Consider the following 18766-nt stretch of genomic DNA (forward strand, 5'->3'; position numbering starts at 1 on the left):
TAATAAGTAATTTTCAGGTTTAATGTAAATCACACATTACAAAACAAATATAGCAAATAATAAATAACAATAAATTTTTAAATCACACAAAACAAGTAACCTACAAGTTTAAATTATTTTTTTTTCTTTTTCTTGTACGTTCCTTATCTTTGCTCTCCTTCTTTGCTCGAATGCTTCTACATCTTTTCTTTAAAATCCAAATACCTTCATTGTGATCATTTCTCATATAAAAGGCTTCATCCTCAACAAAGTAACTTTTCAAATGATATCCCCATAAAGGGATCATCTTCAACTGTAGAATCATTTATATCTTCATTTATTTTACTACTCAATAAAACGATAGACCAATTTACTTTAGCCGGATCAGGAACAAAGAACACTTGGTAAGCTTGTGAAGCCAAAATAAAAGGCTCATCTTTATAACCTTCTCTATTAAGATCCACCATTAAGAACCCCAAGTCATCAACTTTAAGACCATTTTTTCGATCAACCCACTTACAACCAAAAATTGGAACTTGAAATTTGATGTAATCTAACTCTCAAATATGCTCAATTACCCCAAAGTATGACATTTTTGCGTACAAGGGATTTTTGTCTTTAGCACTAGATATATGCATTGCTTGAGCTATAAGAGTTACACCACTATTTTGCATTATGCTCCGATCATCTTGCTCTTTGGTATAAAACGTGTACCCATTAATGAGATAGCCAGTGAAGGAAAGAACTTGTTTATCTGGACCTCTTGCCAACCATTTTAATTTTTCAGAAACTAAATCAGGATCGGCAGTCAACTTCTCAAGAATGTGTTGTTTCAACCAAACTGTAAAACTCTTATTATGCTTGTTTGAATACCAAATCTCTGATCTATTAGGGTTATCTCGCTTAAGCTCGGCCATGTGCATCTCTACATATTCCTCAACCTCAACAGAGTTGTGTAGTACATATAAATGTGCTTGTTCCCATTGCAAGTTTGAGATTGTAACTACTTTATTACCCATAATTCCTTCTCCATCAGTTCTACTATCATGCCGAGAAGTCAGAAGACCAATATGGTTGACATTTGATAAGTACTCAGTACAAAATTCAACCGCTTCCTCACAAAATGTATCGTTCAACTATACAACCTTTAGGTTGACTCCGATTTTTTACATATCCTTTTAGTATCTTCATGTAACGCTCAAATGGATACATCCATCTCAAGAAAACTGGGCCACACATTTGTATCTCTCTAACTAGATGAATAGTGAGGTGCACCATTATATCGAAGAATGCAGGCGAAAAATACATTTCAAGTTCACACAAGATTAACACAATTCGGCTTTGCAATCTTGACAATTTTGTTGGGTCAATCACTTTACTACATATAGACTTAAAGAAGAAACACAATTTTATAATCATGGCTCGAACCATATCAGGTAAAATAGAACGTATAGCCACTGGAATAAAATTCTCCATCAACACATGACAATTATGCAACTTTAAACCCTTCAACTTCAAATCCTTCAATGACACAAGGCCCTTAATATTTGAAGAGTACCCTTCTGGAACTTTAACAGTAGCAAGCAACTCACAAAAAATCTTCTTTTCTCTTCTAAACAATGAATGAGCCGCTGCATGAAGAAATGTGCGACTTCCCTTCTCTTGCGGAACCAACTCTTCCCCTATCCCCGTAGAAATCATATCAAGTCTTGCCTTGATGTCATCTTTAGTCTTTCTCAGAATATGAAGTAATGTACCAATCAAACTGTCACACACATTTTTCTCAATGTGTATCGTATCAAGAAAATGTCTCACATATAAAGATTGCCAATATGGTAGGTCAAAAAAAACAAACCTTTTCTTCCACCCACATGTCTTAAAATGCTTTGCAAAAGGTTTGCCAAACTTGATATTCAAATTCTTCACCTTGTCAAAATGTTGCTCACCTATCAGTGGCAAAGGTGCCTTACTTTCTTCTGAATTCCCATTGAAAGCTTTTTCTAGGTGTCGATAATAATGATCAGGATGCAACCATCTACGATGTCCGAGATAGACATTCTTCATCCCATGTTCTAATCTCACTAAATGTGTGCTATCTTCACAAATAGGACATTCGAGTTTTCCTTTGATACTATACCCTGATAAATTACCATATGCTGGAAAATCATTCATTGTACCAAACAACAATGCTCTTAAATTGAACCTTTCCTCTCTATGTCCATCATATACCTCAACACCATGCTCCCACAACAATTTTAAATCTTCAATTAAAGGAGCCAAATATATGTCTATGTCATTTCCCGGCTGTTTTGGCCCCAAAATTAAAATGGATAGCATCATATATTTTCGCTTCATACATAACCATAGAGGTAAGTTGTAAATTACCAAAATAACTGGCCATGTACTGTGACTGCTACTTTGAAGCCCGTGTGGATTCATTCTATTAGTAGATAATATAAGGCGAAGGTTTCTATTTTCTGCTCCAAAGTCAAGGTAATCGAGATCAATTTTTTTCCATTGAGAAGAGTCAGCTGGATGTCGAAGCTTTCCATCTTTGATTCGTTCATCCGCTTGCCATGTTAAATTTTTTGCATCCTCTGCACTACTGTACAACCGTCTAAATCTAGGTACAATCGAAAAGTACCATAATGCCTTCTTTGGACTCTTCCCATTCTCTTTATAGTGCAAGGCATTACATTTTGGACACTCCATTAATGATGCATATTTATTTCTAAATAATATGCAATCATTAAGACAGGCATGTATTTTCTCATAACTCATGCCAATTGAGCGTAGCATTTGTTTTACCTCATAAATAGTCCTTAGAAGCTCGTTGTTTGCAGGTAAAAGTTGTTTTATAAGTGTAAGATTTTCTGTAAAGCTCTTATCACTCCATCCATTGCTCACTTTTAAGTTGTACAATTTCAACACTACTGACAACTTTGTGAATTCAGTGCAACCAACATACAAGGGCTTCTCTGCATCACTTTTCAACATCTCTAACATTTCAGGACAATCCTCAAGTTCCCTTTCAATTGTATTGGCCATCTCTTCAAGACAGTCACCCTTATAAGTATATTGAGTCATGATCGTCTGATTCAAAGCTTACTTTATACTCCCAATTACTAGTAGACTCATCCCCTCTAGTCTCTCCATGCTTATGCCAACACTTGTAATTTTCATCAATTTCATAGCACACTAAATGGTCTTCCATCTCAGATGCACTAATTTGCTTCAAAAGACCACATCTTACACAAGGGCATACTATTCTTTTAGGGTCTTTCACATGCTCAAGAGCAAACTTCATAAACTCTTTCACACCATTCAAATACTCTTTACTTAATCGATTGGAAGACATCCATTCTCTATCCATAACTTTATAATCTAAAAGATAATTCATTCAAGGAAATGTGATCAGTGACTCATGAATATAGAGATAGGAAAGGAATGATAGAAACATTATCAATAAAGAAATTGACTACTCTACATATAATATAGAGTAATTAATGAATCATGAGTCACAATGCATGAGCATTCACATACTCTTTCAACCGCCGATAAAAAATTCGGTAGCATAACAACATAAAGAAAGTATTTCTCAGGCTAAAACCCTCTTTTCATTCTTGGTATCTTACTCAACAAACTAATTCCAACTATATACAATCACAAAACCAACAAAATTCTCACAAAATAGCATTTTCAAATTAACTCTAATTATTATAAAATTATATATAAAATTCGTTCAAAATTCATAGAAAAAAGAAAAACACTATAAACATCATTTTGAATCAATGTTTTCTGTCTCATTGATCATTCTAAGATTATACATATCCTATATTAGTAATCTCAAGCCAAGAACAAATCATTCTTTACCAAATGTAAAAATTTCAATAAAATAGCAATGATTTTTATAGAAACCGCGTGTCAGTTTTTGTTACTAAAATGAACTCCAATTGTAATGAAAACTGGTACACTAGTACATTTCAATATGTAGTTTTGAACGATAAAACTACTCTGATCAAACAATGCACGAAATTTAAATTAAAATTATTGAAATAAATCAGTCAAAATTCGTAGAAAAATACAATCACAAATATCCCATTTTGATCACTAATTTTTATCTTAATAATCATCTTAAGGCAAAGGAAATCATCTACAATCATTCTCAAGTCAATAAAACACCAAACATTAGCAATTTTCAATAACCCACAATATTAAAATGGGCAAAACATGAGGAGATATTTAAATAACAAAAATCAACCAATAAAATAATCCACAATCTCAAATAAATCAATTTCATAATCTAGAAATCTAAGCATATTGGAAGAAAATGAAGAAAAACCATAGAAATCACAAACCCATGTGCCTTAGAGAAGAGAGGATGAAACACAAAGAGGAAGTCAATGAGAGAGGAACCGGACGGTGTAGGAGGAGTACTTTCACACCGGCGAGGGACTACGGTGGTCAACGGCAAGAATGAAGCTAATTGAGAGATTTCTATCGATTTTTTTTAGAAGAGGAGAAGAAAGAAAACAAGGATGACGAACGGGCAGGAATGAAAAAATGAACCTGGAAATAGAAATAAAAAGGGAATAAATAACGGGTATTTATATACCGTCATTTATTCCCTGATATATTTAACACCTGTCATATATAAAGAAGGCTTTAAATGACGGTTGTTTTAAACAATTGTCATTTAAAGCCTAACATTTTTTTTATTTTTTTAAATGAGAAAAATCAAACGTTGGCCACGAATATATGACGGTTTTTTCTATAACCGTTATATATTGTTTAAACTTTATATGACGGGTTTTTAAAATACCCGTCATTTAAAGTTCAAATTTATTTTTTATTTTTTTCTTCCAGTAAATGAAATGTTTGGCTGAAATAAATGACAGGATTTTTTAATACCTGTCATTTAAAATCTTGTAATATATAATGATTTTTTTAAGGCCCGTCATTTATTTGGTCACCATCACCCGCCTATCTCATATATGACGTGTTTTTATTTGACCGTCATTTTTTATGGCATCTTATATTTACGTTTTTGTAGTAGCGATATATCAATGATATAGTATTATAGATCAGTAACATGAAAAATGCATAATTATTTTTTGAAAACAGATCAAACAAAATCTCAGAAAACCCTCACTTGGACTCTGGCTTTTGTAATAGAGTCTAACCGAACTTTCTCATCTTGAATGTACAGCCTTAGTATGTGTCATACCTCGATACTAAGGGTATAACTAGCACAAAATATGAGATAACCTAACATTCCACAAGTCTTAATTAAGAAAAAATTTAGCTAAATTATCAATTATATAGTTTTTATATATGTTTATAAAGTTCATAGAGTCTTAAATATCCTATAAAAATTTTGGCAAAGTCTTCCCTCCAATTTAAACCTCCTAAAATTCCTATAATAGAGAAACTAGTCGATCAATCCAGTAAACAAGACTAGCTCCACACAGCAAATTACCCAAACAACTTACGGGACGGACAGCAGAGGGGGAAGAAGAGACAAAACCCAGCACACGTTCATTCCACACCACTGATAGAACACGGTATGACAGCAACAGAAACAGGGGATGAGAGACTGTGCCAAATCTTGGCAGATCTTCAGTGCAGAAGAGATGAACAGGTCACAAAGGGAGTAAACGAAAAAGGAGACAAGAGAAGAGCTTCAACCATAGCTCCCTTTGAACAGACGAACAGACCCAAAAAAAAAATAAAAAAGAAAAAGCTGAATCACTCACCTTAGCCATCGGACGAACAGCAGAAAGAAAGGGAACATGACAAGCTGCCGGCGGTCAGGGGAGAACGGAAGAGCGACGGCGAGGTTCAAAGATACAGATCGACGGTGAGAAGGAAGAAAGGTTCAAACTCTCTCTCTCTCTCTCTCTCTCTCGCTGCTCTGTTGCTCGATGGGGAAGAATGATTTAAAAATCTGAACATTAGACAATTGGAAAAATTACAAGGAATAGCACATGGAAAAATTACAAGAGAGAGCACAAGAAAATTATAAAAGAAGGCATAAATTTTTTTATAATTTAAAAAAAAACAAAATTAAACTTTTGCTTTGTAAAATTTAAACTCTTAATCTTCATAAGTATTAACTAGCACAAATTTCACTAAACTATCACTTTCTTTTTTATATATAAAAAAATTAAATAAAATATCCATTGGAAGAAATATTTTGTTAAATTTAAAATTTAAGGTCATTATAGTATGGCTTTGTTTAGAAGCTACAATTTCAAACTTCTTCACTTCGCATTTGTGATTTTTCAACCTGAATTTGTAGCTTCCAATCTGCCTTGCCTTGTGTTCTTATGATCTTGTGGCTGAATCTCTAATTTTTTTTATCTATCGATGTGAGCTATTCCATTGTCTACTATTAGTTTCTTCATTGTCATGACCGAGAGTGCAGTGTTGTCTCCATATCTTCGGGTGGGTGAAAGTGAAACCAGTGTAAAAAAGAGAAATTAAGGTATTGTGATGCTTAAAGATAGTTTTGTCTTTTGCATAAAGATAAATTAAGAAACGTTCATTATTTTAATTTAAAAAAAGGTGAGTTATTAATTTTATTTAGCCATATAATGTTGACTAAATTTACTAAAGTCCCTTTTATTTTTAGCTGTTTTACTTTATGCCATAAAAAATATTGCGACTTGAATAAATTTATATTTATATATATAATTGATTATTTGTTCAGTCCGGCCGTGACCTTTACACCAATTTTTATATTTTCAATTGCATACATTATTATTAATCCTTGCCCCATTATTTTTTAAGACACTCCTTGATATATATTTTACATTACACCGTTTCAGCGTGTCAGTGCCTGAACTCTAGAATCCTAAGTTAGGATTCCTAACCATTGTGTACATTGGCTGACAATTCAAACACGGAATTCCTGTTGATGGACTAAAAACTTTTTTCTTTTCTCTTTTGTTAAGAAAGAGAAATAATTTGTTTAATTTTATTACTCAATATCGTGAAAAATATGAGAATATAACCATCTCCTTCCTAGGATTATTGTCAAAGTTGACTCTATGAGTTTATTGTTTTTATGTTTCTAGCTTAAAAAATCATATTAACTTATAAATTCGAACTGGATAAAATTTAATTAAACTCGTGAGTTGACAATTCAAATTTACTGTTTTTACGTTTTTAGCTAATAAAATTATGTCAATATGCTTATAAACTCATTGAGCAAAATAAGTATATATTGTGTAAAACTTGATTCATAGAAGTCGCAAAATTCAGTTCAATGAAAAATAAAACTAAAAAAATAAAAAAATAATATTAATAAAAAAGAAACAGAAATACCAAAAATTTCCCTATTTCAAATATAATAATTTATGAATGTAAATATATTTAATTTTAATAATTTATATTTCAATTAAATTATGATCATACTTTATATTTTAATGAATTTACTTTTTAAATTTACATTTCTGTCACGAGCTTAACAACCTTGCTTCCTAGACTAATTAATCAGATTTTTGTTGTATGAGACCCTTTTCATGGATGAGAATATAACATTGGGTGAGTGACAATTAGGTCCCAAACAATTGAATTAATGATAGTTAGGCCTCAAAAAAACTTTTTAAAGAATAAATTATAAATATCAATTCAAACAGTTATAAATAAAAGCTCCTGTTATAATTTAAGAGTTATATTTGGTGCTTAAATACTTATTTGCAATTAAAACTCCTAAATTTACAATTATCTGGATTGATATTTTTAACTTATTTTTCAACAAAAAATTTGTTGAGGACTTCACCTTCATTAATTCAATGTTTTGGAACCTAACTGTCATTCTCCCTGTAACATTTGAAATATTATATGTTTAAAATTGTCCTATCTCATTTGGATTAATTAAGAGTAATTTTGACCAATTATATTACACTCAACTATTTTCTTAAAGGTTAACTGACAAATTGACTCCTAATCTAGGAGAATTTGGGACCCTAAACTTTTTTTTAGTGTAATGTTTCTTTTTAACTTTTTAAAATAATGCAATATGGCCCCTATTATTTACAAAAATTAACTTTGATATTTAGATGACTAAAAAATTACATAAAATGACATCAAAAATTACAAAAAGTTACAAAAAATGACCCACAAATAAAAATAAGACCAAGAAAATTTTCTTGGTTTTTGGTAATTTGGGGTCATTTTTTGTAATTTTTCAATCATCTAATGGTTGAAGTGAATGTTGTTAATGGCAGGGGTCATATTACATCATTTTAAAAAGTTTAAGGATAATATTGCACTAAAAAAGAGTTTAAGATCTTGACACTAGTTTAGGGATCAATTTGCCATTTAACCCACTTTTTTTAATTTTGACCAGGACCCCTTTTTCTTAATTTAAGTAAAATAGTTAATAGATCCTTGTAATAAGAACTAAAGGTAACAGATATTTCATTTTATCCTATTTGTAAGTTACTTCTAACATGTTTTATCGAAACTAATAAAAAATTAAAATTTTAAAAAAATTAACTATGTCTTAAAATTTAGTAAATTTTACCTCTACCCCTAATAAGGAAAAAATAATTATTTTTAATAATTTTTTCTAGCATTTAATAAGTGTAAAAAAATAAGATGAACATAAAAAATAGTAAAATATCCTTATAAATAGAACCAAAATTAATTCTTTTTCTCTTTATCCTATAAATAAGACTAGAAGAACATGTTTTATTTGAGGAATCAGACACTAAATAAAGAGACTTGGACGACATGATACATGGCCAGGGGGTGCGTTCGTTGCAACTGTCCATATGGCCTTGCTAACAAAAAAGAGCCTCGCAACGTCCTCCCTGTAAAAAAGTTTAAAAAAAAAAACAATTATAATGGGAAATGAGATTAAAAAAATCAAAAGATTAATTAACTAAAATAAGGACCAAAAAATTTGGAAATCAAAAGGACTAAAAATTCTTTAGTGAATTGGTGTAAAAGTTTTCTACGATATATCTTTTCTGATCTATAACCATTAAAACAAAAATTTACAAGTAAAATTTTCTAATTTATTAGCAAAAACTTGTCAAACATATAGCAACTTTCAATAATTTGTTATTCTCATATACCTTTATTAGCAACTCTCAGCATGAGTTTGCAAGAAAGATTCATTAATTTGTAAATGAAAATGATTTCCAAATAATGATATATTTGGCAAACATTTTATCCACAAAATAACAATTCTCACTTGCAAAATTCATCATTCCATCAAATAATATTTTAAATATAAGAATAACATCTAAATCCAACCAAAATTAAATAGTTAAATGACCAAAAATTACCATGAAATTAATGGAATAATTACTTTGAACAAGTCCCTAGAGACTTTCCACTTACATAATTTTTTTTAATCACGTTTGTGACTCTCAGAAAAATAATAGAAAGGTAGTTGGTTATCATTTTCTACTCAATTTTAGTCTTTTACCCATTTGAAATAATCATTTTTTTCATCTAAAGTTACAGACCGTTCCTATGTCTAAAAATTAAAAAAGTTTTCAACTTCATTCCTATTAAATTTATATACTATAAAACAAAATACTCTAACATTTAATAATCATTTAATAATATTCTCAATATTTCATTGGGGCAAAAAGGTAAGGATGGATATAATAATCATTGAGACAACCTATATAAATGGGACTAAAATAAATAATTTCCCCTTGCCCTATAAATAATACTAGAGGAGTACTTTCTCTGTCTCTAAATATAAGATATTTTTAACCGAATTATGTAAACTAATAAACGTTGATTATCTAAATAAAAGCACAACAACATTTCAATTTTGCCCTTAATTATTGTAAATAAAAAATGAATCTCTTTTTTTAAAATAAATTAATGAGAATACTAATCTTTTTCTCTTTTAAATTTAATAAGAGTATAATGGTTCATTCATTAAAAAAATGTGCTAACAATCCTTTATATTTAGTGATAAAAAAAGATTCTAGAATATCTCTTATATATAAAGAGGGAGGAAGTAACTTTTATCGTAAAAGTGAAGTTATATTTAATTCATGAGCCACTTGGGCGGGTAAACTAATAATTAATTAAGCAGAGATCCAAAAAGTCTCGAGCCCAACCCTCTTGTTATATTCATAAATAAACTTGCAATATTTATGAATGTGGAAATTGGAACACTGAATATAATTGGGGGAAAAAAAGACAGTAAACAAAGCAAAAGAAAAAAAAAATCTATGAATTTACTCGATGTGTGATGGAAAGTGTGTAAAAAAAAAAACCATTAATTTATGATATGTATAAGGCCGAAGGATCCATTTCAGCATTTATGATATGTTTTTAGAATTTCTTACTTTACAACATGTGATATATATTAAACTAAAAAAATATTTGGCGAAAAAAATGTTTTAGAAAACATAATATTACTGAAAATTTTCAAATAATCAATTTTTAAAAATTGATTATTATTAAATCGGTCGAGACAATGGTTCACAATTCATTGATCAAACTATGATTGAACCATGATTGGATCGGTTATAATTAAATTAATATATTTTAATAAAATATTTTTTACTACCTTCACATGAATTAAGGAAAGTATTTGAAAGTGATTTGTATCATTAAATGGGTAAAAATTATCGCTATTTTTCAAGATTACCCTCCAACTAAATCCAATCCATCTTAATTAATGTTTGCAAGGTTTTTGGTGCAGGGGAGTGTGTCCTCAAATAATGTGATACATGTAACAGCCCTCCTGGGTCACCACTGCCTCTCTAGGGTCTTTTCCCAGGCGCTGGACAACACACATGTCACCACATGATTGCCGGCTTTCCCACTGGTGGTACAGTGGTTATTCCTCACCCCACCCTCACGGGGGTCTTTTAGAACCTCCCCAGACTCAAACCTCCAACCTCTACCACCTTAACGAAGTTGAGGCGAAGTCTGGTACCATTGAGTCAAGTTGACTGAATGGTACCAGACTTAGCCTCAACTTTGTTAAGGTGGTAGAGGTTGGAGGTTCGAGTCTGGGGAGGTTCCAAAAGACCCTGAAGAGGCAGTGGTGAGGAATAACCACAGTACCACCTGTGGGAAAGTCGACTTTGGTCCAGTGATGGGCCAGAGTCCAGTACCGAGTCGAGGCCCAAGGGGTGGCTCCGTGCTGTTACATAAAAGGCGCCTTTTAATGTAACAGCCCTCCGCTCACCCCGCCTACCCGAGGTCTTTTGCGGCGCTGGACACTCTCCCCCCAGGCCCCACAACAGGGCGACCCCACCCCTTACGGTGAGCGTCAGGAGACAAAGGCTTCCCCGCAGTAGTTTGCAGATTATTCCCCTTGTGGAGAGCCTCCCCAAGTTCGATCCTCCAACCTCTCCTACATAACAAAGTTGAGGCTGAACTTGGTACCATTAAACCACGTGGTTCAATGGTACCAGGTTCAGCCTCAACTTTGTTATGTAGGAGAGGTTGGAGGATTGAACCTGGGGAGGCTCTCCACAAGGGGAATAATCCGCAAACTACTGCGGGGAAGCCTTTGTCTCCTGACGCTCACCGTAAGGGGTGGGGTCGCCCTGTTGTGGGGCCTGGGGGGAGAGTGTCCAGCGCCGCAAAAGACCTTGGGTAGGCGGGGTGAGCGGAGGGCTGTTACATTATAAAATGTTAACCACGGGGAATGAGACTTAAAAGTCCCAGTAACCAAAAATTAATATGTAATGATGCATGCGGATGTAACTAATCATGCGATTGCTAAGTGGACACACAAAACATTTAACCGAACAATATTTTCAAACAAACCGAACAAGTATTTAATTGCATGACTGCACCTTATCTCCTCCTTTCACCATGCTCGGACGCCAAATCACCCGGCCAAAGGTGAGTTGGACCAAGCGACACACCACTCATTGGGTCCAATGAGGGCTTACCACGTGGTAATAATTAACCGAATAGAAATTTCCATTAACACCATACATTAAAATACCCTGACAAGTCATGCATCATTCAAATATCCAAACTGGAATATATCCGAACAATAATATCTCATCATGATAAATAAAAAATAAATTTTTAACCCACTTGGCAATAATTTCAAACAAGTATATACAGTATTTATTTTCAATAATTCATAATTTTTCCAAACAACAAAACAACACATAACCATTCACAAACACACTCATCACAACACATTAATAATGGTTACCTTGTGTCTTGAATAACAAGTTCCCCTTCACAACTCCTTTTTCACCACTATCTTTGTCAATATAATCTACATAATTATTTCACAATACTATATATTAATTTTACATTAAAATAAATAACTCTAATTTAAAGAGTTAGAAAGTCTTAGATCTATAGTCCATATTAACACTAATTTAAGATTTATGCCTCATTTAACTTCCCAAATTCTTTTCTAAAATTCTCGTACCCTAATGAACTATTTTTTTTTATTCTCAATTCACTTCTAAAAATTCATCCAAAAATAAATTAAAAATTTTAAAATTATCCTGAAGCCTCAAATCACCTTTCTATAATAAAAAATAAAGAAATCAAATTGTAACATCCTGATTTTTTATATAATAAAGAAATCGTGGAATTTAGGTTTTAAGAAAAAAAATGATAATAATAGGGTACGAGAATTTTAGAAAAGAATTTGGGAAGTTAAATGAGGCATAAATCTTAAATTAGTGTTAATATGGACTATAGATCTAAGACTTTCTAACTCTTTAAATTAGAGTTATTTATTTTAATGTAAAATTAATATATAGTATTGTGAAATAATTATGTAGATTATATTGACAAAGATAGTGGCGAAAAAGGAGTTGTGAAGGGGAACTTGTTATTCAAGACACAAGGTAACCATTATTAATGTGTTGTGATGAGTGTGTTTGTGAATGGTTATGTGTTGTTTTGTTGTTTGGAAAAATTATGAATTATTGAAAATAAATACTGTATATACTTGTTTGAAATTATTGCCAAGTGGGTTAAAAATTTATTTTTTATTTATCATGATGAGATATTATTGTTCGGATATATTCCTGTTTGGATATTTGAATGATGCATGACTTGTCAGGGTATTTTAATGTATGGTGTTAATGGGAATTTCTGTTCGGTTAATTATTACCACGTGGTAAGCCCTCATTGGACCCAATGAGTGGCGTGTCGCTTGGTCCAACTCACCTTTGGCCGGGTGATTTGGCGTCCGAGCATGGTGAAAGGAGGAGATAAGGTGCAGTCATGCAATTAAATACTTGTTCGGTTTGTTTGAAAATATTGTTCGGTTAAATGTTTTGTGTGCCCACTTAGCAATCGCATGATTAGTTACATCCGCATGCATCATTACATATTAATTTTTGGTTACTGGGACTTTTAAGTCTCATTCCCCGTGGTTAATATTTTTACAGGAGCGAGTCCGGCCGAGAAAGCACCAGAGGTGTAACTATGGTGTATGAGACACCATCTTTTACGTTGCCTCTTATTTTAGATTATACAATGTATCTTGTGCCAACTTAGGACATATCTTTTTGTGAAGCATGTAAACTCTAATCCTTTTTATTAAAAGTATTTATATGACCAAGAGGATTATGTCTGTCCCTCTTGATTTATGATCTGATTTGAATATCATGACATGAGGATCCTGTCTGTCCCTCATGGTTCTAATTGCTTTTTGAGATATTTTAAGACCTGTGGTATATTGTCTTGGATGTATCATGGTAAGAAAATTTTCTACCATGATAATGGTTTTAATAATTTGCGAAAAATCGGTTTGTATTTTTGAGGGTGTTACAATACACCTGATTTCTAAATTAAATAGTAAGTTCTTGGGATCTTTTGCCACAATTTCTCCAAATACAAGTATTTAAAAATAAAGAAAATGAGATTGAACAAAGTACAAGAATTTCATAATGGAAGCACATACTGTAGATTCTTCTTCTCCTTGTTCTTCTCCTTCTCCTTCTTCTTCTCCTTCTTCTTCTTATTATTATTATTATCACTATTCTGGAATAAATTATAGAAACTATAATACAGAAAACTTTCCAATGGTTGACAGCTGCAAGGGTGAGGATAACTCTCACGGTTACCTTCTTCACCACCGGAAAGAATGTCTCAGTAATCCAGTACTCCTTCCTTTTTTTGGTTCTAACCTTTGGCTACAAGGCATGTCTTTGCAACACTACCATCCACATGGTATTTCATTTTGTAAACCCATTTGCAACTGAACGGAGTCATGTCAGGGGGCAAATCCATGATTTCCCAGGTATGATTTGATTCCAGAGCTCTGATCTCTTGTCTCAATGCTTCGATCCACCTGTTGTCTTTAACTGCTTCTTCTAAAGTTATAGGCTCAAAAATAGAATAATTACAAGATATAAAAATTTTATAAGAGTGAGAAACATGTGAATAATTCAGATAATCTTGAATAGGATATTTTACAACTCCCTTATTTACCGTTCAAGCATTATATTATGGACAGCTTCAGTTTTTGAATCTTAATGTTTATGTGCTATTTCACCTCCACTCTCTGAGTCTTTATGGTGGTCAGATGCTGTTTCTGGTTGATTGTGTGAAGGTTTCATTCATTCATAGTGTCTGATTCATGCATCTAGGGGATCTTATATCCCTTGTAGGTCTTTTGTGAGGAGTTTGTTCACGTTGCACATTATTTTGATGTTGAGATGCAGCTTGCACATTATTTTGTTCTTGTCTATGGCAGAAAAAGCTAATTCATAATCACACAAAAAAGGTTGAATTTGTTGCAGTTGGTCTCCCCCTGAATTTTGACTCCTACTATCTTGATTTGAGAATTTAATTTATCAACATCATGTAATTTTGTGGCAAAAGCTAAACACTCAAACATATAACATATGTTCTATAAATGGTAGCTTTCCATAAATCAATTCACAGGGTGTTTAAAAATAAGTATCCTAGAGAGAGTCCTATTTATTAGATATGCTGCTGTTTGAACGCCCTCTCCCCAAAATTTTGAAGCTATAACGGTATGAAGCATTATCATCTAGTCACATCTAGTAACTATCTGTGCTTTTTTCCCACTATCCAATTTTTTTGAGGTGTATTGAGACAAGAAGTTTGATGTATTATTCCCCTTTCATTAAAAATGGTGCTAATTGCGTATTTAACAAATTCTAAAGCCATCATCACTTCTTACCTAATAGTAATACCAAATTGATTATTGATATAGGCTAAGAAAGTTTTAATGTGCATGAAAGCTTCAAATTTATGGGTCATCAAATTTATTTTTCAATTAAATCAAGACAATATAATGCAATTTTTAGTTTCTCAAGTTTGTCTCAATTTTTTATTTGATTCCTCAAGTTTAATTTTTATCGATTTAGTCCTTTAAGTTTTCTTCAATTATTGATTTAGCCCTTATTATCTAGACATCAATATACATTAATGAAAAGAAGTATAATTATTTAGGTACAAAAAAAAAGATTCTAAAATTTTAAAAATAAGAGAACAAAACACAAAGTAAGGAATTATATTGATAAAAATTAAATTAATTTGGGGGTTAATTTGTTCTCATTGAGCTATATGTACGAGTCAAGTCATTAGTATACCTTACACATTAGATTATATTGATAGTCAATTTGTGTTTTAAAACTAAAAGGACTCATATGATAATTTAAGAAAAATATAAGAAACCAAATTGATAAAAATTATATTTGAAGGACCAAATCAAAAATTGAGACAAACTTGAAGAACTAAAAGTTTCATCATTCTATTATTTTTATAGATTATTTATTATATAAAAAATTAAATTCTTGTAACTTATATTATTAACATATTAATATTAAAATTGACATTTAATTGGATAAAAGTATATTAAGTTATATAATGCTAAGTGCATAAATTTTACCTTTTCATTATCATATGGATCAAGAGACCACGTCTAGGTCTTCTTTCTTTTATAAATAATGAGAGCCTTGGTCATCATATTATAATTTATTCCAAGTCTTGTCAGTTTAAAAAATTTGGTGTTTATAAATTATTCGAATATCAGAAACATCAAGAGATATGTAGTGCCGGCAGTTTATTTTAATATTTTGTTTGCTTCTAGGAACTAGTATTTTTTCCTCAACATTTCTCATTAAAGGATCAATGGGGAATGGCATTAAAGGATGGAAAATTGAAATAAATTTAAGTAAGGTCCAAAAGATTTGAAAATATCTAAAATAAGGACCAAATAAGGTCCGAAGGATGGATTTAAATTGAATTTTAGATTTAAAATCTTCTATTTAATTTTTTTTATTTGAATTGTGTAAAAATGTTAAAGATAAAAGAAAGGCGATCTAAGATTTGAAGAAATGAAAGATTAAGAGTAACAAATTTACTTTTATTTTTCAATCAGTGAGAGACAAGGATGAAAGATAAGAGGAGAAGCGAGAGTAATAAAGGTACCATTATGTTAATGAAAACGTAAAAAAAATGAGAGGGTTGAGATAGCTAACATTTCAAATAAATAGAGTCTAGAGGGAATTTGAAATGTAGTTATAAAGAAGCTATAATAAAACATAGATTTAGATTTGGATTAAGTTCAAATTCATAGACTTTTATGTATCGAAATGAGGGATTTAATTCAAATATGCAATAATGAATTTGTCTGGAAATTGGCTACTCTCATTCCATAATTTGCAACCATAGAAACAAGAAATTGCAAGTGAAATTTGTCAATTTATAAATAAAAAACTTGTCAAATATATCACTGCTACTTCAAGTGATTTTCTCTTCTTATACCCTAATTTACAACTTTCAAAACACAAATTTCCAACAGATTGTCCATCATTAAGGTTTTCACATCAGTAATAAGATTCAATGTCACAATCTTGTGGGTTATAAGCCAAATCTTTATAAACTTGATCAACATTTATTGGTCATATATGGAGACAAGTGTTTATAACTTGGCAATTATGTCACTATGATAATCCCAATATTATACTTTAAAAAAAAAAAACATTAAGTGATCGAGTCTTTAGTCTTTTTATATTCCATATAAAGATTGCAGTCTTTGTCGTTATAAATTATATATTCCAAGTTGCCGGGTTGCTGCTTCCACGATGGCCAGCTATGAACGGACGAATATTAAATTTACATTTTGATTTTTGGTTAAGTAAACAATATATAAGTCAATGTCTGGTTGCCCTAGTTTAGCAACACCACCTTCCCTAGCTTGAGCCTGAGTGTGATGTTTAGGATGCTAACCCAGCATGGGCATACATTGGTGTGCAAGTGTCTCTCTTTTCTATTTAGGGGGGGGGGGGGAAGCTAGGTCAAGGGTAAAGTATTTTAAGGCAATGTTTGAATTAATGGATTTGGATTTGGATTTTATATTTGAAATCTTAAATTTCAAACATCACATTTAAAATTCATGTATTTAAAACTCTTTGTTTAGATAGATTAAAATATTTCAAATAAAGAAAAGAAATGAACATAAATTTAAAACGAAAATAAAAATTAAAAATGATGAGTTTATTCATTTTTTTAATCACTAAGAGATAAGAAAAAATATGAGAATCATAGAGATATCAATAGTAAAAATGCAAAGAAAACAAAAAGCTTGAATGTGTAGAGGGAATTTGAAATTACAAAAAAATTATAATTTAAAATGAATTTGAATTTGAATGAAATTTAAATTCATAAAAATTAATGTAAAACAATATACATTGTTTAAGCCATGCAACAAAAGATTGATTTATAGTTCATAAGAATTACAACTCATACACCATAAATAAAGGCAATGATTTGAATCATGTTGCCCGCGTGATGATCAATATCTTGTTATGGATATATATATATATATATATTTTTTGAGTCATGTTGCGTGTCTCTATGAACTTTGGAACTTGCCCTATCAATAAAAAATGGCACTCCATGATGTTGAAGATGGCTAAAACCGTAGCTAGCTAGCAAGCACGAATTATCCCAGAAAGGGCAACACAATCAATCATGAGGATCTCAAAACAAGTGTTGGTGTTTGTTGTTCCTCTGATAATGGCTTGGTTGTGTTTGTATCACTTCAACATCAACACAACCAAAAGCACAAACCTTGTTTGGTCTTCACGCAACACCAATACCAACACAGCACAGTTCAGTGCTGTCCAACTCCAGCCAGGATTCGATTATTTTGTGTTTACGTTGCGATGGCCGAACGTTTTCTGCGATACTCCTCCAAGGAGAATCCTTTGCAACCCAATTCACCATTCATGGACTTTGGCCTGAGTTCAATTTTAAAAAAGCTCCTGAAAATTGTCAACCCGCTCCTCCTATCACTCCTAATAATGTAATTAATTGATTAAACTCTCTTTTTCTCACAAATTGCTCTATTTCTATGTATACAAGCGGGTTTCTGTTCTGTGTCACTGCATGCAGCTTATGGTGTTCCAGCAAGATCTGCTAGATTACTGGCCAGACTTGCAGAACGCTCAAAGCTTTCAACAAAGCATCCCATTCTGGGAACATGAGTGGAACAAGCATGGAACCTGCTCTTACAACAAGTTCGCACCAATTATCTCAGAATAACTATCGATCTCGCAAAAACGCATGCTCAATCCATCCTGACCAAATTAAAAGCAGCTGGTAATTTCTAGTAGTATGAGTATATAAGTGAGCTTGACACCGCATCTTAATCTAAAGTTCATGGGTGCTCCTACTTGCTTATATATGATCCTCACCTTAATTAACTTATCTCAGTTGTTCTCTATGTGGTCAGATCCTCTTCCTATGACAACTCTAACATCATGACTCCCAATTATTATAGGATCTTCAAGCATGAGTAGACTTGAATCGATGAGTGAAGTCATGC

The 18766-nt window shown here is 31.9% G+C and overlaps 1 protein-coding gene across 2 annotated transcripts; it reads right to left on the reverse strand.

Annotated features, from left to right (window-relative positions):
• Positions 1 to 1063: 1063 nt before the first annotated feature.
• Positions 1064 to 5896, reverse strand: LOC129289620 (uncharacterized). Of its 2 annotated transcripts, none has more exons than XM_054926417.1 (2): positions 5736 to 5896; positions 1064 to 3363 (listed from the first exon to the last, which is right to left on the reverse strand). In XM_054926417.1, exon 2 carries the CDS (start codon positions 3064 to 3066, stop codon positions 1096 to 1098), a length of 1971 nt encoding a protein of 656 aa, XP_054782392.1. In that variant the 5' UTR covers positions 3067 to 3363; positions 5736 to 5896; the 3' UTR covers positions 1064 to 1095. The 2 variants fall into 2 exon arrangements, 1 of the variants encoding a protein (XP_054782392.1); XR_008588178.1 differs by lacking the exon at positions 1064 to 3363 and adding an exon at positions 5419 to 5596.
• Positions 5897 to 18766: the final 12870 nt, after the last annotated feature.

Source organism: Prosopis cineraria, unplaced genomic scaffold (genome assembly GCF_029017545.1).
Source record: "Prosopis cineraria cultivar Desert tree isolate PC_DT_omini unplaced genomic scaffold, ASM2901754v1 PC12, whole genome shotgun sequence".
NCBI classification, from domain to species: domain Eukaryota; kingdom Viridiplantae; phylum Streptophyta; class Magnoliopsida; order Fabales; family Fabaceae; genus Prosopis; species Prosopis cineraria.